We start from the raw sequence: 24,634 nt of genomic DNA, 5'->3' as shown, positions 1-24,634 counted from the left end.
CCTGCAAACTCTGCTAATTAAATTGCACTCCTGGATGCAATTTAAAGTGTTGGTTATCAGCTATAATGTCATTCATAGCCTAGGCCCTAGGGTTTTATTATCTGGGAGTCTGCCTGCCTCTCTCTCACTATTTTTGACTGTCCCGTAAAGTTCAACAGAGTAGGATGTTTCATGTCCTCTCTAAGGTCATTTGATGAAACCTAAAAAGGACGCTTTCCCTCTCGTGGTCCCTGTTTAATCTTTAGACACTTGGCTTCTTCTGTTTCTTCTGGCATAGATTGGTGTTGTGCCATTTGGTGTGTGGTGTCCCTTGGGGTTTTGTACTTTGTTTCCACTGTGACTTTATGTCATGTTATTTTCTCTGTTTTTAGGGATTTTAATAGTACACAACCCAGAATCTCTGCTTATTTGGGAGGTTTTTATCAAACTAAATTAAAAAAACAACAACAACAACCGTGAACTTCAGATCACTGGGTATTGTGTAATGAATGTTTTTAGGGCAGAGGAGCTGTTCTTTGCAGCTGTGAATATGAGTCTTGCTTTTATCTCCCCAGCTGCAGGAGAACAGAAGCAAACATCTCTTGCACAGACCCAAACACAGCCTATGCCAGCGCTTCCACCTGCAGAGCCCAAGCCTGCCCCTCCTCCAGTCTCAGCTCAGCCTCCAAGCAGTTCAGCTCAGACTGTGATGCCTGCACAGACCCAGACCGGGCAGGCGCCAGGTCCAGTTGAAACCCACCCCGCCTCTGAAGCTCAGGTTCCACCTTCACTTCCAAGTCCAGCAATCACCTCTGAAGCACAGCCACCCAGAACACAATCCACCATAACTCCAGCCGTGACTCAGCCCCCATCCCCGAGCCTTGCCCAAGGGCCACCTTTAGCTCCAGTACAGAACCAAGCCCAGCCAGTTATGCATCTGCAGACCCCACCCAAAGGACAGTCGATCCAGCCAACTCAGGTACAGACGGTGGCCCCACAGCAGGTTCAGATCCAACCACATCCATCTGTGCAGATCCAGACCCAGCCATCCCAGGTCCCAACTCTGTCCCCTGCTTCAACTGTCAACCAAGTCATGGGACCGCCTCCACGCCCTCAGCTGCAGATTCAGCCCCCCCAGACCAAGGTCATTACTGTGCCACAGCTTCAGCAGCAAGTCCAAGTATTTTCCCAGCTCCCGTCCCATATGGTGGCCCAGATTCAAGCTCAGCAGAGTGGCCTGCCTCAGCAGATTAAGCTCCAGTTACCAATTCAGATTCAGCAGGCCAGCGCGGTGCAAACCCACCAGATCCAGAACGTAGTAACTGTTCAAGCCAGTGTCCAAGAGCAACTGCAGAGGGTACAGCAGCTCAGAGAGCAACAGCAGAAGAAAAAACAGCAGCATATTGAAATAAAACGGGAACACTCCCTTCAGGCTTCTAATCAGAGTGATATTATCCAAAAACAGGTAAAAGTGTTTTAAAGGGAAAACAAAACTTTATTTCTCAGTTGGCATATCGCTACATTTACTAGAATCAAAGTGAATCCTTCCTTCTCCCCTGGAATTAACTTTTAAAATGGGAGAATTAGCTTAGTTGACTGAGAATGTTATAAATGAAATGAATGACATTTTTTTTTTGGTTCGTTTAATTATTCTTTTGGAGAGAGGTTATTCTAAATTTAGCTTCATCTTAAGTATGATAAGGAGAAATCATTGAGCTTTTGAGGCTTAAATTCTTGGTGATGTACTTTTTATTTTCTCCTTGTCAAAATAAGAAATGTTTGATCTAAATCTCTTTAACATAACTTTTCCAAAATATTGACTAATAACAGCAATAGAAAGAAATTTAACAGCAGAATTGAAAAAAGTTTCAATTAACCAAGACTGCTCAGAATTCATCTGTGTTTAGAAATTTGCACTTTCAGATTGCAGTAAGAGTCATCTTTTGTACTTTCTTCAACTGTAGAATATTAAGGATATATTTTGAGAAAAAGAATGCTATGTATGATAAGGCTGTTGCCAAATATCTAAAATATTTTCAGGTACAAAATATATCACATAAATGATCTACCTTTTCCTACTGCAGAAGGAAGTGTCCTTGCATAGGTTGTTTCCCACCTTTGCTCCAGGAAGCAGGGAGCAGTCCATCAAATATCTATGGCATATGGGTGTCCAACATTGACAACTTTAAGATTTATGGACTTCAGTTGCCAGAATTTCCCAGCCAGCATGGAATTCTGGGAATTGAAGTCCATAAGTCTTAAAGTTGCCAACGTTGGATGCCCCAGTCTGTAGTCTTCTGTGGGAGAAATTATTCTCCCATCTCATCCCGAGCTCTAGGACATCAATGTTACCTCGCTTCTGAAACCCTTTCTGTTTTTTCTTCATTTTGTTTGGGATATTCTTGAAACTTGAAAAATCTATGGAAGGAAAGGGATATGATAAGAATCTAATAAGGAGCTGAAATTTTAAAAATAATTATCCCAAAGGGCATGGTCGATTTCTGATTATTTTATTGGAAAGTATTTATTTTGGAGGAAGGTAAATATTGAGAGATCTGAAACATTAAACATGATGGTGGACTAGGTCCTAGATCCAATGTTTCTCCTAAACGTAATGCTAGACTGATCCCCCCCTTTTAAGGTAATGTTCCTTACAAAAGTCTTCTCATTTCTTGTCTTTTAGATTCCTTTCTTTTGATAGATTTATTATCATAAATAAATAATAAAATATTTATAAATAATAAAATAGATTTATTATTATTATTATTATTATACAATTGTATCACAGCGGCCAGTTGTTTCGCCGGATTTGGCATTGGTTACTAGTCGGGCCCCACCCAGGGGCCTAGGACGTCGTAACGTATTTTCTTAATATGAGTGCAGATCCAAGCAGTGCGGCTTTTTGCATTTGACTGATGTGATTTTGTCAATTTTTAAACTGTTTTAAATGTAATTCCAGTGCTTTTGGAATAGCACCCAGTGTGCAATTACCACTGGAATTACCACTGCTGGTTTGTGCCATAGTCGTTGAATTTCGATTTTTAAGTCCTGGTATCTTACGATTTTTTCATGTTCCTTCTCGGCGACCCTGCTATCACCTGGTATTGCGATGTCTATGATTGTGACCTTATTTTTCTCAACCAGTGTGATGTCTGGTGTATTATGCGCCAGTATTTTGTCGGTTTGTATATGGAAATCCACAAGATCTTGACCATCTGATTTTCGGTGACTTTTTCAGGCTGATGTTCCCACCAGTTGTTTGCTGTTTTAATATTATAATTTTTGCACAAATTCCAATGGATCATTTGTGCTACTGAATTGTGCCGCAATTTATAATCAGTCTGCGCGATTTTTTTACAGCAGCTGAGTATGTGATCAACAGTTTCATCAGCTTCTTTGCAAAGTCTGCATTTGGCATCATCAGAGGATTTTTCGATTTTGGCCTTAATGGCATTTGTGCGGATAGCTTGTTCTTGCGCAGCCAGGATTAGTGACTCTGTTTCTTTCTTTAATGTACCTGTTTTAACCATAACCAAGTTTGTTCACTGTCCACTTTATCTTTTATTTTTTCCAGAAATTGACCATGCAGTGCTTTGTTCTGCCAACTCTCCATTCTTGATTTTATCACATCTTTTCTGTATTCTTGTTTTGTCTGTTGGGCCTTCAGTAGATTTTGTTCTTTACTTCGATTAATAGATGTTCTTGACTTTCTTTTAAATAATCAGCCAGTGCATGTTTTTCTTCTTCAACTGTTTGCTTCACTTGTAATAATCCTCTGCCACCTGATTTTCGGGGCAGATATAGTCTATCAGTATCACCACGTGGATGTAAACTGTAGTGCATTGTCATTAGTTTCCTGGTTTTTCGGTCCAAAAGGTCCAAATCAGCTTGTGTCCAGTTAACTATGCCAGCTGTGTATCTTATAACGGGTATTGCCCAGGTATTTATGGCCTTGATTGTATTTCCACCATTCAATTTAGATTTCAAAATTTTCCTAACTCTGTTGGTGTACTCTCGCCTGACAATAGTTTTTACTTCTCCATGCTTGATGTTATCCAACTGCAGAATGCCTAAGTATTTGTAGGCTTCATTTTCTTTGCATTTAATTAGTTGGCCATTGGGCATTTCAATTCCTCACATGCAGTGATTTTGCCCCTTTTTATGGATACAGTGGCGCATTTTTCCATGCCAAACTGCATTGAAGTATCGGTGCTGATACTCGGACTGTATTTGTCAATGATTGGATTTCTATTTCTGACTTTCCATAGAGTTTCAAATCATCCATAATAGTAAATGCGAAATTTTTTCAGCTTTTTTGGCTGTTTGGTAGCCTAATTTCATTTTTTTAAGATTACTGATAGTGGGATCATTGCGATGATGAAGAGAAGAGGTGAAAGTGAATCACCCTGGAAAATTCCTCGCTTGATATTAACCATTCCGTAGCTCTCATTCCTATTGCCAACTCAGTTCTCCATTGTTTCATCGCCTTTTCAGTAAAGGATGTAATATTTTTGCTAATGCCAGTTGTTCTAAGCATTTTATGATCCAACTATGTGGCAGTGAGTCAAATGCCTTTTTGTAATCAGATAATTATTATTTTGTAATCAGATTTTGTAATAATAATAATAATTATTATTATTATTATTATATTATTATTATTTCACTTCCCAAGCGAGGATATGTATATGTGAGTGGTATACTCCCCCCTGGTCCTCTTTTCCCTGTGTTTTCTCTGCAGCTGGTATTTCCATTTCTTCTGTTTCTTCCTCCTTTGGGGAACTCTTCAGGTTTGCTTCAGAGGAGGGCAAGTGAATACCTTTTGTCCAAATTGCAATGGCAATTAACGTGGCAGTTAAAGGCCACCTTCAGTTTAATCTCTTTGGTGCTTAGATTTTACTTATACTTTTTACTTATACTTATAGGTTGTAAGAGTTATTTTTTGCTTTCTGAAGATTTCACATATTGAATTTCTTCTCCCCTGTCTTCAAGGTGGTAATGAAACACAATGCTGTCATAGAGCACTTAAAACAGAAAAAGACATTAACTCCTGCTGAGCGTGAAGAGAATCAACGGTAAGGCAAATTGTAATTAACCAGGTATTAATTGTATAGGTCTTCCAGTGTTTCCTACTGCACTGCAATATGTGATAGTACAACACCAGTTCCCACAGTGAGTGGAATCCTCAGTTCTCATACACTAAATGGAAATGGAAGGGGCTCTTCTAGTCCAGGAGAAACATTTCCTAAAGAAGAACAATGTGGTTATTATTTGCGTTTATTTTTCCCTCCAGCTCTATATGACTGACTGACTGACTCTTGCTCGATACCCTTCATATTGCAGACATTCCTCCCTATTATTTGTAGACATTTTTAGAGTGCAAGCCACTGCCAGTGGGAATAGTAACATTTCCTTCTCATCCTTTTCCATTCAATGTGTCATCATATGGGTTTAGACATCTAAGCCTATATTTTTAGGAGATAAATGAAAAGGAGAAATGTTTTTCTGTGTCTCCCAATGTCAGAATTCTATTCTGTAGGGCAGGTGTGTTACCCAAAATTAAGCATCATGAGTTCTACTTATTACCTGTCATGACTCCCAAAACCAGCCACATGATTGTGAGATTGCTAACATAAGAATGCGTAGATATAGAAGCACGTAAGATGTAAAAAATAGCACAACAGATACCACATTTGGACTATCTGGATAGGTGTGCAGGGTCATCACTGCGACCCAGCTTAGCAGCTGTGTAAATGAACTGTATTTTTTGGAGTATAAGATGCACCTTAGTTTTGGGGGAGAAAAATAGGGGGGGGGAATTCTACCTACCAGGTATTCATCTGGCTAGCGTCCTTAGTCTGGTCAGCTTCAGCACATAACTTTACTAGTTTTGAGCGCACACTCTTTTTATCCCCTGGTTGGGGATAAAAAACAGCTTCCAAAGCACAGCTGATCCTCGGAGAGAGAAGCAATGAGAAATGCAGGCAAAGCACAGAAGTCATTAGCGCCTCATTAGGGCTTAGAAAAATACATTAGGAGTATAAGACGCACCCAAATTTTCAGCCTCTTTTGGGGAGGGGGTGCGTTTTATATTCTGAAAAATATGTAAGTCATATCTAAGTCTCCTTCCTGTCAGAGGCTCCTGGGCACCAAGGCTGATGGGACAGGCTAAGGACTGACAGCTCCTTATGCTACCTAAGTATTGCTCTTGTGGTCGACCTGCCAATAGCAACTTCCTATATTCTCACCTGGGATGAGGTAATCTTGTCTATTTGCAAACTTCCATGAGCCATCCCTATGATGGGCAGAAGCTGTGTAACTGCTTCTTCCTGAAAAATAACTACCTTATTTTTCGGAGTATAAGACACATCTCCCCCCCCCCCTAAAAGAGGGTGGAAATGTTGGTGCGTATTATACACCAGATGTAGCCATTTTTGCCTTCCGGAAACCCCACCCTGCGCATCCCGTTTCTTTGAGGGATGATCCACACGCAGTTCCCGCCAGCGTCCTGAGCTGCAGCCCTATCTCTTTGCTGCATGACAGATCTGGGTAGATTTTTTGGGGGGTGGGGGGAGGAAGGGAAGAGCACTGATCTGCTCCCCACGAAGGCTTTTCTCATGAAGCCAAATCTCCACTTTCTCTCTGGAAAAAGCTATTGGCATCGTTGGGATCTTGGCTAGTGGAAGAACTGTGCGATGGAAAGGAAACTTCAGAATGAGGGACCACCAGCTCAGGAGTCTCCCTGCAGCCTGGCACCTACCTTTGCCCTGAGACTAAGGAAGCCTGGTTGTTCAAGGGGGCAGCCTTGATGGGTTGTTTTCTTTGGGCTTCTCTTTTGCCACTGAGGCGCCACTGTAAGGAACTGTTAATCCAAATGGAAGGGATCTCTACCCCTCCTTGCCCAATGGGCTGTTCCTAGTTGAGCGTGGCGGCGGCAGCCGTTCAGCAGCCCGCACACGTCTTTCTCGCTGAAGAGAAGAAGCAAGGCAACTGCCACTCCTTGGGTGAAGCGGCTCCACGTTACCGCCGATCAAAAGGAAGGGGGGAAAATAAAGCATGGGGAGATATGTTTAGTCCTGCCCTGCCATGGAAGGGGTAGAGAAAAGCGGATTTGAGATTGATAAACGCCTTACCCTTTAGGAAGATCGAGCCCATCCGGAGTTTTGGAAATCCCACAGCATAGTGTAGCAAGTTCTTCCGCACGCCACCACGCTGGCGGCGCCCCCCAGCCTGCCCCCGCTCCCCCGGGCTTTGCAATCACATCACAATCCCCAGTGGAAATCGTTCTGCGTCAGCAATTTAGGGAACCTGCCTTTAACAACCTGCCTTTTCTCGAGGCTGAGCCTTCTGGGTCCAGGTGGTCGAGGACATTTGCCCTGTGACAGGTGGGAGTTCTCTAGGTCAGGCAGGAGTTCCTTTTTAGCCGTATTTCATTTCAGGATGGAGCGTGCAGAGGGTTTGGGAGGCCTATAGAGGACTCCTGGAGGCCGGGGAAGGCAAAAACTTTTTTTTTTTAATTTACCTCTTCAAAATCTTGGTGTGTCTTAGTCTCCAGTGCATCTTATAATCCGAAAAATACGGTAGGTCTTCTGTAATCATATTAATAGAAAGATTGACAACCATATCCCAAGGAAGAAGCTTGTTCTTTCCAACTCCAGCTGCCTTTGAACTACATTTTCCAGAATGCCAGAAGAGGTTATTACAAAATGGGTGTTTGTTGCAGTAGTTAAATCACATTTCCATGTTTGGTCCAGGCTTGGATATTAGGCTTACTTTGCTCCAGTCTATGGCTTCTTTGCGTTAAGATGGTGGAGTAATAACTGTGAATTGAATTGCAATTAAATTGATATTTGCTGAGGTAGGAAGGAGCAGCAAAAGTCAGCAACTATACAATATAAAAATAAAACTAAGGGAGAACGATCAGTTTTCTAACTGGTAAGGCAACCACTGATGAATAAGGAATACTACATACATCTGATGTATCCTTTTCCCATTCTCTGCTTCTTCAAAAAAATGTAATTAGTTTACAAGAACTAGACCAAACTTGCTAGTTGATGCTTCTGACTTGGTCATCCACACAGTCTGTAATAAAATGTGTGTTATCAGGTGCAATGGACCTAACCATTGACTTGATCCAGCAATAAAAATACTTCTTTACCTTCTTAATATTGTAGGGTGTAAAGATCAGCATGTAATAATGTGCTGCGGGTATGCTCAAAAGCACTTGAGTAAAAAGACTATTATTCCCAGTTGAGAATTATGCAGTTTAGGGTATAATTATTATGGTGCATAACATTTAGTTGACACTCCCCCAATTATTACTATTTAATTACATCCTTCATATTTCTTCACCAGAATGATCGTATGCAACCAAGTCATGAAATATATTCTGGATAAAATAGATAAAGAAGAAAAGCAGGCAGCTAAGAAACGAAAACGGGAAGAGAGTGTGGAACAAAAGCGCAGTAAACAGAATGCTTCAAAACTCTCTGCTCTGCTCTTCAAACATAAGGAACAGCTGAAAGCTGAAATACTGAAGAAAAGAGCACTTTTGGACAAAGATCTGCAAATTGAAGTGCAGGTAAAATCGTCATTCTTAATCGTGCTGGGAGACATGACATAATATTTTGATTAATTGTTTTGCATCCACAGGCAAAAAGTAGAGTTAGCCCTTTTCACCTTATGTTCATTTCCACAAAACAGCATATTTAGGACCTCCCCATCCCATATGCCTAAGTGTGTTGTTTACTATATTTTCCTGGGCTTCAATTTGAAGGTAACTGGTGACACAGATGGTTGCCCTAATTCTGATGGTTATTGGTCACCTTTGAACTCATTTTTATTCAAGGTTGCTAATTGGTTGTTAATATTAAAGTGTGCAGTGCTTTAGATTCAAAGGGGCAGGGAGGGCTTCAGAATGCATAGGTTTCATGGTGCGTCTTCAGGGAACTGGGAGGGACCATGATGCTCTGCACAAACAGTTATGTGTGTCAAGTTGCCAACAGCCCAAAAAGCAGGAGTCTGGAAAGCATTGTGTGCAGGCCTGCATTTGGACTTGTCAGCATGGACAGAGAGCAGGAGATGAAAGATATGGTTTGTGTGCTTGGACACTGTGTTACCAGACAGAGAGTGAGAGGTGAGATACCAGTGTTGGGCAGGAGGGAACCATTAATAGTGTGTGTAAATCTTTCTTTCAAAGGCAAGGGTGGAACATGGAGTGCAAGAAGCAGTTTTCTTTCTAACATCAGAATCAAAATTGTCATTAATTATGTACTAGCCTATGTTGTAAAATAATACAGTGTTAAAATCCCATCAAAACACTTGTGAGAAGCAATAGAGACAGCAAGTGTGTCCATTTAATGTAAATATTGATAAATACGATATAACCCATACAACCCATATAATCTCTTGGGCTGTTCTCTATAATTTTTAAAAAGTGGGAAGGGGTTCTGAGAGAAAAACAGTTTATGAAACCCTAGCCCAGGGTAGAAACCAGATGTTGTTTCTTCCAACAACTGTGGGATTAATGTATTAGCAGCATTGCTGATATCCTATGATGTTATTTTCTTCCTTTTTAGTAGTTATTGAATGGCAGTGGGACAAATGCTTGGATTTGGGATAATGTTTTTTCAAAGCTTCATTTGTCTTGTAGTTAAAACCTTTTGTAGTTATTGTTCCTTTAAGTTGCAGAAACAAAAGCTGGATTCATACAAAATTACCTACTTGAATTTGGCATGCAGTATTAATAAATTTGCCTCCAATATTTTTTTAATGGCATAAATATTTTTTGTGCACATTATTAAGCCAGGATCAGTGTATTGCTAATGATGTAGATGTTTTTGATAGCTTGTTCTTCTGAAACTAGCTCAGTGCCAAGGTCTTCTTGGATGGAAGAAATCTGAGAAGCTCACAGCAAGAAAGCTTATGTGTTTTGCATAAATGACTAATTGCTAACCCTACACAAATACTTGCTTTTCTGTGGAAGTTTATCAAACATTTTTTATTAAGTTATAAAGTATTATAAAATGCAAAATAGAAAAGTAAAAAAAGCAGTGAGAGGAGAAAAAGGGGGAACAGAAGTGAGGAAAGGTAGGGAAAAGGAAAAGCATTGACCTCTGACTCTCTCTATTGCAGTAGAATCGGGTGTTACATCAAATCACAGCTTTTTGTTTTTCCATAATAATATGAACAATCATTTCTATAAAGATCTACCAATCTAATCTATAAAACCCAAAGTCAGAGTTACATTCTTTTCCACATTAAGCCTGAAATTCAGAAGCTGTTTCTGTGGGTAAACAAAAGTGCTTATGTTCTTTTCTTTAATCAGAGTAGTCAGTTTTGCCATTTCAGCCAACTCCATCAACTTCTGCATCCATTCTTCTTCCATGGTAGCTATCAAACTGACTTTCCATTTTTACACGTACAATAGTCTTGTTGCTGTATGTATGTATGTATGTATGTATGTATGTATTTATGTGTGTGTGTGTGTGTGTGTGTATATATATATATATATATATGTATATGTATGTATATGTATATGTATGTGTGTGTGTGTGTATGTATATATATAATATATATATATTATATAGATATATATATATATATATATATATATATATATATATATATATATATATATATATATATATACACATACACACACACACAAAATTCCAATATTTTTCTCCAGTTCTTTTCCCATTAGCCCTAAATGGAAAAGTTCTGGTTCATTTCTATCTCCATTTTCAGGATTTTCTGTATTGGAGTGTGAATCATACTCCAAAATGTTTTTGCTTTATGACATGTCCACCATAGATGGTATAAAGCTCCTTCTTTATTTTTACACTTCCAACATTCATTTGACATACCTTTATATATCTTAGATAGCTTGCCTGGTGTTAAATACTGATATATCATCTTATAAAATTTTGTTTTAAATTATAATTTAGTGTACATTTTAAACCTTTTGTCCACATATTTTCCCATTGTTCGAGCATCACATATCCAAAATTCCTTGCCTGCTGGATCATACAATGTTTTCTACATGATCATTTTCTAAGTTCAGTTTCAAAAACGTTTTATAATCATAACAATAATAGCAATAATATGTTCATCATTTGCCACATATTGAAAGTTCCAATTCATTTTTAACAAAATCAAATCCATAGCACTTTTTATCCATTTTAAACTTTTTCAATGCCAACTTTAGGGTCTTGCACAACCATTTGTTTTTTATTTAGTCAGTCACTAACTTCTTTATTATACCTGATTCTCCACTTATGTCAGGGATTAGCTTGTATCTGATTAAAAAGTCCTTAGCTTTCTCTATGGAATTCAACCTAAATTTTTGCTCATGGTAGGGAAGTATCACCCCTTCTAGTCTATCCCAGTGAAATAAGATTTTTCTCGGCTTCAAGATATCAGTAAGAAAAGCATAAGCTTTCCTTTTTCTCAAAATTCTAACAGGAATTTCCTTCAAAACAAGAACATCTATATTATCCATTTTCAACCTATACTTAAAATGACAATCCAGAACCTGATCTCTTGTTGTTTTTTCTTGCGAAGTGAACTAGGGCATCCCTTGGTAGCTTTCTCGTGGCAGCAAATCGGGAGTGTATTCTATATGTCTTGTCCATATCCAAATCTAAGTCTCCATCCCCTTTATTAGTTAACTGAGCCAAGGCCATCTTTGATCTGATATCTTCTCCTGGTTATTCAGGTATTCCAAATCTAATTAAAATTCTTTAATCTGAGCTTCCAAATCTTTGATCTCGACTAGCTCCACCTCACACATAGCATTAGTCTTCTCCAGCCCATGCCCCATAGTATCTATTCTGGCTTTTACCTGTTTCGTATCTCCTTTCTGATCTTTAATTTCTTCCTGGAGCTCCCTTACAAGCTCATAAATTTTGTTTTCCAGCTTTGACCTGTCATTTCAAATCTGTTCTTGCAATTTTAATAAATACTCATCCATAAATGGCTTTAAAAAATCTATATCTTCTCAGAGTGCCTGAGTCTTCTTTCCTCTTGACATATTTCACTGAATTTAATAGAACTAAAAGTATTCTTAAGCAGGGTCAGCAATATCACAGACTTTAGGCTCCCTCTTGTGGCTTTTCTGTAGACGTTTGATAGACTTTGACATTGTAAGATAAGTATCTATATGGCTTATTTTTGTGCTTCTGTTTTTCTTTAGGAAGAACTAAAGAAAGATCTATGTAAAATTAAAAGAGAAAAAGAAAAGGCCCAGGCTGCTGCAGCTGCGGCAGCCGCTGCTGCACTGTCTCCCCCTCCACCCCCGCCGCCACCACCCCCACCGCAGCCACCACCTCCACCACCTCCCAGTTCCAGTGTTCCCTCCACTGCTTCAGGCACATCCTATATTTCATCCCATAAAAGAAAGCGAGAGGATGAGAAGGAGTCTGCCTCTTCAAAATCCAAGAAAAAGAAAATGATTTCTACTACCTCAAAGGAAACCAAGAAGGATACAAAGCTTTACTGCATCTGCAAGACGCCTTACGACGAGTCCAAGTGAGTAAGGAATCTTAAGCGTTCGAAGGGTTTTTAGTTTAGCTTTAGCCTTTAGTTGTTAGTAGCTGGGCTGGAGGGATGGAAATGGAGTGAAACGTTAGACGCCGTTTTGTTGAGTAATTTGCTGAGAAAGAACTAAAAATATTAGCTCTCGGTTGTATTTTTTTTTCAAAGCAGGCTTTTGTGATTCATATCTTACTTGCATGTTTCCATTGTATGATCTTGTCTCACATTGCATATTCTTTACTTTGTCTCAACCCCCTTCTCGTTCAGACGCCATGGATTATAGATTAGTTTTCTTGGGCAGGCTCCAGATTATTTCTAAATATATTTATGGGGTAATATGTACTGTCTGGTGGGGAAGGGACTTTTTGAGTGCCAGGATACACATATTCTGAATATGCCAGATAGGTAGATAATAAGAGTAACTGGAAGATGAATGTGTTACAGTACAGTTTCCATAGAGCTACCAAGTGCTGTCATCCTAGATGATATTTATTTTATTTAGGGGAAATGGAAAGGGCAGGTCTTTAAAATATTGTTTAATAATAAAAATGAAAATAAATTTATGTACTGTATTTTTTAATGTATAAGACGGACTCCCCCCCCCCCAAAAAAAAAAGTGGGTGGAAATGTCTGTATTTTATACAGCGAAAGTTGCTGAAGCCCTGCCCACCCGCCGGCCCGCATCCTTCGGCCTCTGCCACCCAGCAATTTGCCTCCTTGCAGCAAACAGCCTGGTCAGCTTCAGCACAACCTGATTTAGCAAGAGCAGCTGATTGGCATTTGGATCTGCCTCCCAGAATACTACCTATCAGCTGTTCCAGGCTGTACGGATTGCTGCCGCCCATTGCTACCGCCTATCACCATCTCTGCACACCCCATCTTTGGCCTCCACATGCCCCATTTTTGGCCCATTCCAGGCAGCAGGGATTGCTGCCGCCAGGAATGGGCCGAAAATGGGATGCATGGAGGCCGAAAATGGGACGTGCGGAGGTGGTGATGGACAGTGGCAATCCCCACAGCCTGGAATAGCTGATAGGCAGATCCAACCGCCAATCAGCTGCTCTTGCTAAATCAGGTTGTGCTGAAGCTCACCAGGTTGTTTGCTATTTAGTGCAAGGAGGCAAATTGCTGGGAGGCAGAGGCAGATTTTTTTTTCTTGTTTTCCTCTCCAAAAGCTAGGTGTAACTTATAGTCCGGAGCGTCTTATAGTCTGAAAAATACGCTAATCAAAACATCATGATGCCATAGCTAATAAATTTAACAGGTCAGAAATAAGCTTTTGATTTGGATAGGATACCTGGATAATTTAAAAATAGCAAGTAATATTTGAGAAATCCAGCAAGAGACCTAACTGTTCCATTCTCAGAATTGACTTGACTAAAATGCATCTTAACCATAATGGTATAACAGAAGTTTTTAAACATGTCCTGGATTTCTTGGTGTTTATCTAGAGTTCGAATCAATACTAGAACTTTAACATTTTAAACTTATATGGTTAAGTGCAATATTAATAGGAGGCCTGAGTCTCAAGTCTGCCTATTGTATAAAATTATCATTTTCTGAGAGAATGTGAATAAACATAAAAACACCTCTCTTTCAAAATGTCTGTGGCACATTGTTTACTACAGTCATTTCTTGAACTATACTGTAGTATCTAAAGGAAACAAATTAAGTGCATTGAGCAGAATGAGTCAGCACTTTTTTCCTAGAAGTTAAGCCCTAATAGTATTAGTGTGTATGAGAGAGAGAGAGAGTGTGTACGTGTACATGTATGTTGATTACAGTAATTTTTAAATAAAATACATAAAAATTGTTGTGATCAATAATAGTTGCTTTTCAATTCAGAAAGATAATTACATTTTTTTCCATGCTGAATCTATTGTGAGAGTTTATTGGAAGATCAGATAATTTATAGATTAAAAATAGTTAAGATTCAATAAGGCTTTCCTTCTGTTGAATTATGCTCATCATTGATGAAAGTGGTGAAAGTAGATCATTCAGATCCTGCAGAAAGACCGGAAGGCGTTTAGGACAGTGCTATCAACTGGACTTGCTTATGGTAGTTTAGGACCCAGCCATAATATGCTATATGTTTCTTTGGCATACTTATATGAAAGCTGCTTGCTTAGATTTAGTAAACAATCGTTAGAACTGCAATGGAAGATAAGCAGAAGAAAAGGGATGGTTGGGATAATTTTTGGAGCAATTTGTAATAAAAAGTTATTTCATTCTTAATTTAGAGCAGAAGCCATCGCAAATATGTTTGCTGGCATATTGCAGGAAGGTTTTCTGTTTTCTCAGGAGTGGAGATTAGGGTGGTAGGCCCAGAGTACTATGTAGCAGCCTGATGCTTAAATAGCAGGATAATATAATGTAGTATGCAAAGGGAGATTATGCAGTAAGGGTGGTGTTAAGGATATTCCAACTGATTTTGAGATTAAAGCTATCAGATATAATAAAGTGGTACAGGCAGTTCTGAATTTACAAGTGGACACTTAGCGACCAAAGTTATGGCAGACAAAAATAGCAATAGCAATAGCAGTTAGACTTATATACCGCTTCATAGGGCTTTCAGCCCTCTCTAAGCGGTTTACAGAGTCAGCATATCGTCCCCACAGTCTGGGTCCTCATTTCACCCACCTCAGAAGGATGGAAGGCTGAGTCAACCTTGAGCCGGTGAGATTTGAACCGCTGAACTGCAGATAACAGTCAGCTGAAGTGGCCTACAGTACTGCACTCTAACCACTGCGCCACCTTGGCTCTTATAATACTTATGATCCAAATTCAAAGTTATGGTGGGGGACGGGGGGCTGTCCCACAGTCATGTCACATTTTGGGCACTTAGCGATGGACCTGTAGTTGCCACCATTTCGGCTTCTGATGGTCCTGTGATCACAATTTATAATACTTGTATTGCTGGAATTTACTTCGTGTTTCTGACAAAAAACACCTATCACTCAATGACTGTGGTGTTTGTTCTATGACTGCCACACAAAAAATGTAAAATTGGGCACATGCACATGGTTCTGGACTCAATTACATCTGTAAGTTGAGGACTACCTGCATCGAGGTACACAAATGAAACTGGTATGAGGTAACTTGTGTTCCTTTCTTCCATACCGTTCCCTCCCTCAGAAGTTTGAAGCAAACAATATATCTGAACCAGCAAATATGGTAGGCAGCACTAGCATCACACTTGAATCACTGAAAGAAGAAAAGAAGGGAGTGAGGAAGGGGCAATAAACAAAGGGAAGGGTCCCTTTAGAGTTAGAATTAATTTGCATGACATAAAATCATTTCACCTCTGTTCCAAGCCAGAGGTTCTTACAAACAATGGCCTTTTTTTCTTATTTTGTTCTAATATTTGAACTTGAATACCGACAAGTGAAAGTTTGTAAGTATACAAGGATGAGGTTGCCTACTTTGATGGTGGTTGTTTTAACTGACACAAAGTTTTTTAAAAATAGGTATTTTGAATAAATGGCCTGCCGTTATTTTCTTTTTAATTTGAGAGAAACTTCAAGTAGTTTTGAAGAAAACATACATTTACATGTCCCATTTTCCTTCATGTCATGTTATACCAATATGTGTTTACATATGGCTGGTATGCATGCTGCTTTTTTTTAAAGTGTACCTGTAACTTCTAGTTGTATCTGTACTTCGCTTTTTTTTTTTACATTGAGACCTATGTTTTCAAAATTAAGAATGACCAATGTGCTTTATGTTTTTTTAGCAAGAGTTTTGAAATATAGATCTTTTCCTTTGGCCGTGTCTTTCTGCATTCCTAGTTGAGACATTCACATTTTTCAGATTTCAGTACTTTTTTGTTGTTGTGGTTGTGGTTGTTGTTGTTGTTTTGCAAAAATATGAAGAACTATCTGTTAAAGGAGGGCCCGGCAAGTTTTCATTCTATGTTAGGTTGGAAGAATAGATTAATGTGGCTAGGGAAATTTAATTCAGAAAAAGACAGAAAGTCAGGTTAGCAAGTGCCTTGCCATTTGAAATGACAATTACATTGTCATTTTCATTGTAAATACTTTTAGGTTCTATATTGGCTGTGATCTTTGTACTAACTGGTATCATGGAGAATGTGTTGGCATCACAGAAAAGGAGGCTAAGAAATGGATGTGTACATCTGTAATGAGTGTAAACGGGCACAAGAGGCAGCAGTGAGGAATTGTACTGTATCTGCAGAACACCTTATGATGAGTCACATGAGTTCTGACAAGAACTCTTATTTAATATTTAGGTAGCAAACTGCACTGAGTTTGGTAATGTGTTTTTTGAACAAAAAGAACTATTGTTCAACATCTGTTGTACCTGGTGACATGATTTTAAACATCTCTAAAATGACAGTAAATTGTATTATGTGACACTCAGGGCGGGGGGGGGGTTTTCTAGTATTGTCAGTAAAACTTTTATTCTTCAAAGCAGACTATTTTTTTATTGACTTATTGAACAGTTTCATAAAATGCCTTCCTTACCTGCTTAGGAATTTGTAATTTATTTAAATTCATATTAATTTTAATTTAGGCTGAAGTTAATGATGATAATTTCAAAATCGGTATATAAGTGCTATTGTGCCCCCTTCATATTATGCTGTAGGACTCTGAATGTCATTTTCTACAGATACTCTACCAATGTATTAATAGTACCTTTTACAAACGTTGTCCAAAAGAAATGAGAATCTCTCATAATCTTGTTTGTAAATCACAGTTTATGACCTTTGTTCCTTTCTGCGCTAAGACATTTCAGTTTATTTGAGATACTAAGCATGGTTGATAAAGCTGTGTTTCCAATTGGGTTTCAAAAAAATTGAGTGTGAATGTGAGGCAAGAATCCTCATCTTTTTAGATTTGTTAACCAAGGAAAAGTTATAATGTTACAGGTGTTAACCGTTTTCTTTGGGATCTTGCAGATTTTACATTGGCTGTGACCGATGTCAGAATTGGTATCATGGGCGCTGCGTTGGTATTTTACAAAGTGAGGCAGATCTCATTGATGAGTATGTCTGTCCACAGTGTCAGTCGACTGAAGATGCCATGACAGTTCTCAGTCCTTTGACTGACAAAGATTATGAAGGGCTAAAGAGAGTGCTACGTTCATTACAGGTAAGGCTGAAACGTACGTTAGAGAATATTGTTTAATTAATGTACCAACAGACTCTAAACCAGGGATGGGCAATTATGCTCCTTTATGATCTATGGATTTCAATTCTGGGAGTTGAAGTCCACAGGTCATAAAGGGGCCATAGTTGCCCACCTCTGTTCTAAGCACTCAGTTTCACAGGAATGAGTGTCCATTAGATTCAAAGTCCCCTAAATGCAAATGGAATTTTGTCCATTGCACCTGAGGTCTATTGAATTGCAGTCTAGTAAATCAGGATTCACTGCATTACAAAAAGCATTACGGTACAACTTTGGGAAGGTGGAGTTGACTTAGTTCAGCCAGTGAAATGAAAACTGCTGAGCAAGATCTTTGTGAATTGAACCTCACTTGAAATCAACAGCTCTGTCTGTTCTGTTTGCATGGAGCAGTAGGACAGATTTCTACAGGCGATTCCCTCCCCGCTTGTCCCAGTGTTTTGCAGCAATAGAGTTGATGTGAAGCAGACTTCCATATTAACGGATGATGTGTCTTTTTCCTAACAGGCTCACAAGATGGCTTGGCCATTCTTAGAACCAGTAGATCCTAATGATGCTCCAGATTATTATGGTGTTATCAAAGAACCTATGGGTGAGTGAATTACAGGGCATCCTGTATGTATGTGATTTTCATATGCTTTATTTCTTCCATAGGTTAGATGGCCACGGTATGTTTAACCTGCAGTGGATTAAATCCAAAACAACATTCAGCTGAATGCTTAGAAGTTCACTAGAATTTAGTAATAAATATGCATTGGATTGAAGTAATAATAATTTCCTTATGATTAGGGCAAGATATATTTGCACATTTTTTATTCCTGTGGTCTTTCTGGGTTTCACATTATAAGATACATAAAAACAAATCAAATGTGTTTTGTTCTTATTACTCTAATCTATTTCCTTTTCTTTTCTCTCTCAGTTTTTTCTTTTCTTTTCCTTTTCCTTCTCATGACTTAAAGTCTACAAGACCTTGTATCATAGCTTGTTCTCAGCCCTCCCATTTTGCCTATCTTACCATTGGATTGTGAATCTGTTTACAGATCTGACAGTAATACTCTTTTTTGAAGTTATAGATACCATTTGAAATTATATATCATGAGATGTTTCTTTTTAATAAGGTAGTTCATAGTTCTTCACTGATAGAAAGTACTAGAAGCATTCTCTTTATTTAGTGGAATAGGATACGGTATTTAGGAATATAAGATGCACTGGAGTATAAGACACACTAAGATTTTGAAGAGGCAAAATTTAAAAAAAGTTTTTGCACTCTGCAGACCTCCGAAATATGGCCCATTTTTTGCGAAATGGGCCCATTTTTGTGGGGAGAAAAAGGGCGTGCATAGCCTTTAGGAGGCTTAAAGAGTGCTCCTGAGAGCAGGGGAGAGCAAAAATGAGCAAAAATGGCCCATTTGTCCAGTCATTTTTGCCCTCCCCAGCCCCCAGAAGCACTCTGGAAGCCTCCTAAAGGCTATGCACGGCCATTCTTGCAGAAGGCGGAGTTTCGGGAGGCTGAAAATGCTGTATTCAGTTTATAAGACGCACCCAGATTTTCACCCTCTTTTTTTGAGGGAAAAAGATGTATCTTATACTCCCGAAAAATACGGTACTTCTTTTAGGATTGGTGAGAGGCTAATGAACAATAAAGCAATTAGTTTGTAAATTGAAGGCCTGACAGTTTTTTGGAGTCTAGATTGCTGTTGAAGATCTAGAATTCTTGCTTCCACTGTCTAGAAATGCATCTTCCAGATTCTCAGTTAAGCCAAAATGAGAATTCCTGTTTTGCCTCTATTTTAAGTTGTGGTGAGAAGAGTATTGCTCCCTAGCTGCAGCCAAAATAATTTTTTGTATTTCTCCATTATTTCCCGTAACAGCTTCAATTCTGTGTATCAACAAGTCTAAAAAAATAGGATTTAGCAAACTGTATTTAATCTGTGCCCTGCATTCCTATGTAACCCATTTACTATGGCTTTCTAACTAAATTACCAAATCTGCTTTTCCTTATTTTTAGCAGTGCTATAACATTGGAGTTTACATTTGTGAGTAATAAGGGTGTGTTAGATACTGTTCTATTTTCCCACTCTTTAATGAAAAATGCACAAAATGTTTCAGAGTCAAAGAACAGTAACTCAGACATTTCCTGTAACAAGCCCGCCTATTACTGTGACCGGTAGTTACCAACTGGGGGTCCTTGATTCACACTGCGTTCTTTGTGCTGCAACTAATTGAACGATTCAGACAAGGTTCTGAATTGAAATAATGAGCGCTCAAGAGACATTAAGCATGTTTATATGCACTAATTACTCAGGGTTAATTAAACAACAAGGAAACCCCAAACTAGAGAGTTCAGAGTATAAAGCCAACCGGTCTCTAGTGGTGATGGATCTGTCTTAAGTTTCCAGAGGGGCCCTCTTTCAAACAGCATTTACAAAAGTGCATCTTTATAACTAGGGATAACGCCAGTAACCTGCCTTGCCTTTGATCTGGTCATCTTTGATTTAAGGAGCATTTCTTGCTGCCTGCTCAATGATTCCACATTCATGCCCTCAATACATATTCTGTATACGTGACTGGCATTCTACTCAAATGTTGGTTCTTTTCTGACATATTTCTTAGGTTTGGACTGTTATGCTGCAAGTTTTTGAGCTTTGTTTTTGAATAACCTGTGTTTGTTTTGAAGATCTTTCCACCATGGAGGAAAGAATACTGAAGCGCTACTACAAAAGGTGACGGAATTTGTGGCCGACATGACCAAAATATTTGATATTGTCGTTACTACAATCCAAGTGATTCTCCTTTTTATCAGTGTGCAGAGGTTCTTGAATCCTTCTTTGTACAGAAACTAAAGGATTCAAAGCAAGCAGGTAAGCAGCTTTCCCTGTAATATGATTTTTTTGTCGGTATAAATATACTTTACCACTAGAAGGTACCTTTCTATTTTCTGCAGTATGTCTGATTCTCTCTGTATACTAGACTGAGGCAAATGACTACTAATAGTCCAATTAAATACAATTTTGTGAAATCATCAAGGTCTTTTTGTTTAAATAACAAACTGGGTAAAGTATAATAAAGAAAATACAGGATATGCAGTGGAACTGAGTTTGAATAGATCTGAGGAATGCAGCCCTAGGCTTGTTGATTCAATAATACTCTGCCAGTAAAAGAATTGCAGTCTAAATTGGAAGTGAGGCAGCAGTACATTTAAAGATTGATATAGTTATTTTTTTTAATCCATTCATCTTGGTGATATACCTAAGTATCTGTTTAAATATTATCATAAGTGGAGTTCAGATATTTGGTATGAACTTAATCCTGTCCTTTGGTTCTTCTGAGTGATCAAATTGTAGACCGGGGTGGGCAATTACCATTTTTTCGGAGTATAAGAGGCACCAAGATTTTAAAGAGGCATAAATGAGCATAAAAGGCCATTTTTGCAAAAATGGGCCCGTTTTTTGCCCCAAAAAGGGCATGCATAACCTTTAGGAGGCTTGTAGAGTGCTTCTGGGGGCTGGAGAGGGGGGCAAAAACAACCAAAAAATGGCCCGTTTATTGCAAAACCGAGGCCATTTATTGCCAAAAAAGGGCATGCATAGCATTTAGAAGGTGTGTAGAGTGCTCCTGGGGGCTGGGGGGGCAAAAAATGGCCCATTTTCTGATTGGTTTTGCCCTCCCCAGTCCCCAGGAGCACTTTGCAGGCCTCCCAAAATGTCTGCACGCCTATTTTTGTGAAGGGGGCAGGGTTTCAGGAGGCCAAAATGCTGTATTCCGTGTATAGATGCACCCAGATTTTCACCCTCTTTTGAGGGGGAAAAGGTACATCTTATACTCCGAAAAATACGGTAAATTTTCCCAAGGGGTCACATGAGAAACTCAAACTGTTGTGGAGGGATGAATCAATAGGGCTGTAAAGGTGCATAGGCCGCACATACATATGGAAATTGAGGGGGAACACAGCAGTCACCTTCAAAGCAAAAGCAATGAGGTTATATTACATGCCTGGCATACACTTATTTACATTTGATTTCTAATTTTCGATTAATTTCATACGGGACAGACATAGAGAGCCAAAGGATCAGATGTGGCCCACAGGCCATAATATGCTCAGGTCTGTTTGAGACACATTCCTAGCGAAGGAAGGTCAGTTTCATATATCTTTTCTCTCACACAGTGGTTATAAGGGATTGGAGGCAGAGTTGTTTTGTTTAAAGATTGGGAACATCTGCTAGCAAAGCAGCACCCCCCCAAGTGTTGCTGTAACATCTGACCATGCTTCTTAACGTTTCCTCTGTGGAAATAAGTGATTCCAATGAGAACCAGAATAGGAATCATACAAAGAGAAGGTTGCAGCTGAACTGACAGTAGATTATCTTTTATTCCTTTCTCACTTTTGCTTTCTTATCAACATTAAATTGCTTGGCTGCAACTTCCACTACATGATGGCCCCTGAATTCTTCATTTGCAGATAACTGATAGCTTTAGATGAACTTCTAGCGAGACTCAGAATGGAATGACTATAACCTGTCATACCTTTTTTTAAAAAAAAATTAGACCGTATTAATGCAGAAGCAATTGCTTACTAACAGCCATAGTATAAGATGATGGTCAGACATTTGAAAGTCCAATAATAGTAGTAAAGCCAAGGTGTTACCAATTGTATCCTTAAAGCAAAGTTTTCTGAAGGAGAATAATTGATTACCATAAATGCTGTTCCACCAACAATAAACATTATCCTCTTCCCCAAACAAAGTTACTTGCGGACCTGCTCTTTATCTGTGCATCCCTCAGAGCATTATGGGGTGTTTTCAGATGTTAGAGCTGCATATCGTGTGAGTTCAGATCTGCCTCTATGAAGGTGGCAAAAGCCTTGCTTTGTAACTCTTGTTGGTTTCTAAAAATTGGAAAAGGGAGCAGCAAATTTGGTGCATTCCCCACTGAGTAGTTGGATTGGAGTGCCTGCTTCGGTGAAGGTTTTGCTTACTTGTTCCCTTTTCTGCATCCTGCAGGTCTCACAACAACAAACTACAGTCGACAGCTTCTTAAAGTTTTACGTGTTATTGTACCACAAACCGCAAGAATCTGGTTGCCTGGATTTTTTTTTTAATTGGGGAGCCAGAGCTTTTTAGTCAGGGTGTCCTGACAAGTCTTGATGTAAACTGTGTTTTTATCAGTCACATCAGATTTATATTCTTGGCTAATTTTGTCCAAAGGACGAAAGAAAGAAAATCAGCAGCATCGTTTTCTTGTCAAGATTGAATGTGTTGTTGTGGCAGAAACAGGGAAACATTTTGCTGAAGGACAGGAAAGAAAACAAGCAAGAGAAAACAAGATAACCGTAAAATGGGGTCAAGTTCTAACTCCATGGAAATGCCACATCTGTTCTTCAGTGAAGAAGCTGGTTTATAAATTCCACACAGAGAACTTTAGACTGTATTTATTTATTGTTGCAAAAGGACGCTTTTTTATTGCTGCCCTCATTTGTCAGCTGATGATTTCCCCCCTCTCCCCCCCCCCCTTATAAATCCAGTCCTGGTTGTATGTTACCCATTCTGTATCTTACCATGATTCCTGTAGGTAAAAGTACAAGATGACCTCTAGATGTCTTTTCTTTCTATGAAAGGAGCTGCTATGTACACATGTGCACAAACCAACTGGGAATCAACATTGAGTTTATCGTTCGCGGTAGAGGAAACCAATTAAGCTTGCATAAGTTGGGCGGAGTGGTCATGGACTACAGACTTTGTTGCCTTGAATATAAACAGTAGAATATCATTTACTCTACAACGGACTGATCTGAGTAAAATCTATTTGAAGGTATCTTGTTTGTAAACATTTGTCAGATTCTAACTTTTTTTTTCTTTTTGTATTAAAAAAAATTCAAAACATGGATGTATATGAAATAAATAAATGGAGATCATTGTTCTCTCCACATATGTAGGTGTCGTTTGAATGTTCACTAACATGTTTGTGAGGTTTGTTCTTATGTGTAAGATCCTCAGAGTACAGAAGGGAAACATGGAAAAGGGAAGGAGGAACAAGCGGCCCCAAAAGTGATTCTATTTGTTTTCAATTGACGATAATAAAATTCTTCTTCAGCAGCAGTTGGTTTCTGACTATTACACCTATTTTAACTAGATTTTGCACTAATTCAGAATTTTTGCCCTTCAATGATCTGGAATTTATCTGATTACGGATAAGCTTCCCTTGGGTTTAACCTCACCCTGCTATGCAAAAATCTTTTCTGTTAATTTTATTAGACATTGCTGTCGTTCACACTTTTCTTATAAGTACAGGCTCAGGTGTACAGATAATATAAGGTTAATTTTCTCTAAGAAAGCTTCTGCTTTTGTACATAGATGCTATCATTTAATCCATATGAATTCGAAAGGAAGTTAATGTTCATTGTGAGACCATCCATTTATGTTTCTTAGACAGTAGGAAGAAGAGTATTTGTGTGTTAGGGTATATTGTCTTAGGACTTTTTTTCAAAGAGATGCTACATATTGTATGCATTATGTTTATAAAAGGACTTTTCCAAAATTAATCCTACCAATACTGTCTCTTCATCATATTTCTTTATTATTCATACTTATGGCTGACCTTGAAAAACCATGAACTTTCCTACTTATAGGCAATAGATCATTGTTTTAACAGATTGTGACAAACAGAAAAGTAACTCTTTTTGTACATAATAGGACATTCATCTTAGACAAAAATAAATAATGTTGGACCTCAGATTTGGTGGAGTTCCTAATGAAACATCATTGTTTAGAATAAAATATGTAGCGCTTGGCATTGCCATACTGTGCAGAAATTCTTTGAAGTTTTCATATTAATTATGAATGAGGAAAATGCTACTTTCATACACTTTTTACCAAGCCTCATCATTTTTCCTACTGCTTTGTAATATATGAAGACAATTCTTAGCTGTACCAACTATGGTAATTTTTAGTTTTTTGAAAAACTTTATTTATGAGCCAGTG

The 24,634-nt window shown here is 38.7% G+C and overlaps 1 protein-coding gene across 1 annotated transcript in view; it reads left to right on the top strand.

Moving 5' to 3' along the window:
• Positions 1-23,725, top strand: part of BPTF (bromodomain PHD finger transcription factor) — a 92,437-nt gene extending 68,712 nt beyond the window's left edge. Inside the window, 11 exon segments of the mRNA XM_032211050.1 lie at positions 555-1,444; positions 4,969-5,051; positions 8,332-8,557; positions 12,173-12,507; positions 17,432-17,624; positions 18,165-18,249; positions 20,335-20,373; positions 20,376-20,417; positions 20,420-20,494; positions 20,497-20,518; positions 22,658-23,725. Of these exon segments, the coding sequence (XP_032066941.1) occupies positions 555-1,444; positions 4,969-5,051; positions 8,332-8,557; positions 12,173-12,507; positions 17,432-17,624; positions 18,165-18,249; positions 20,335-20,373; positions 20,376-20,417; positions 20,420-20,494; positions 20,497-20,518; positions 22,658-22,694 (2,027 nt within the window). The 3' untranslated portion in view covers positions 22,695-23,725.
• The last annotated feature ends 909 nt before the right edge of the window (positions 23,726-24,634 follow it).

This window comes from Thamnophis elegans, chromosome 2 (genome assembly GCF_009769535.1).
Source record: "Thamnophis elegans isolate rThaEle1 chromosome 2, rThaEle1.pri, whole genome shotgun sequence".
NCBI lineage: Eukaryota > Metazoa > Chordata > Lepidosauria > Squamata > Colubridae > Thamnophis > Thamnophis elegans.
The sequence above is the reverse complement of the archived record's forward strand: the minus strand, read 5'-3'. Positions and strand labels throughout refer to the sequence as shown.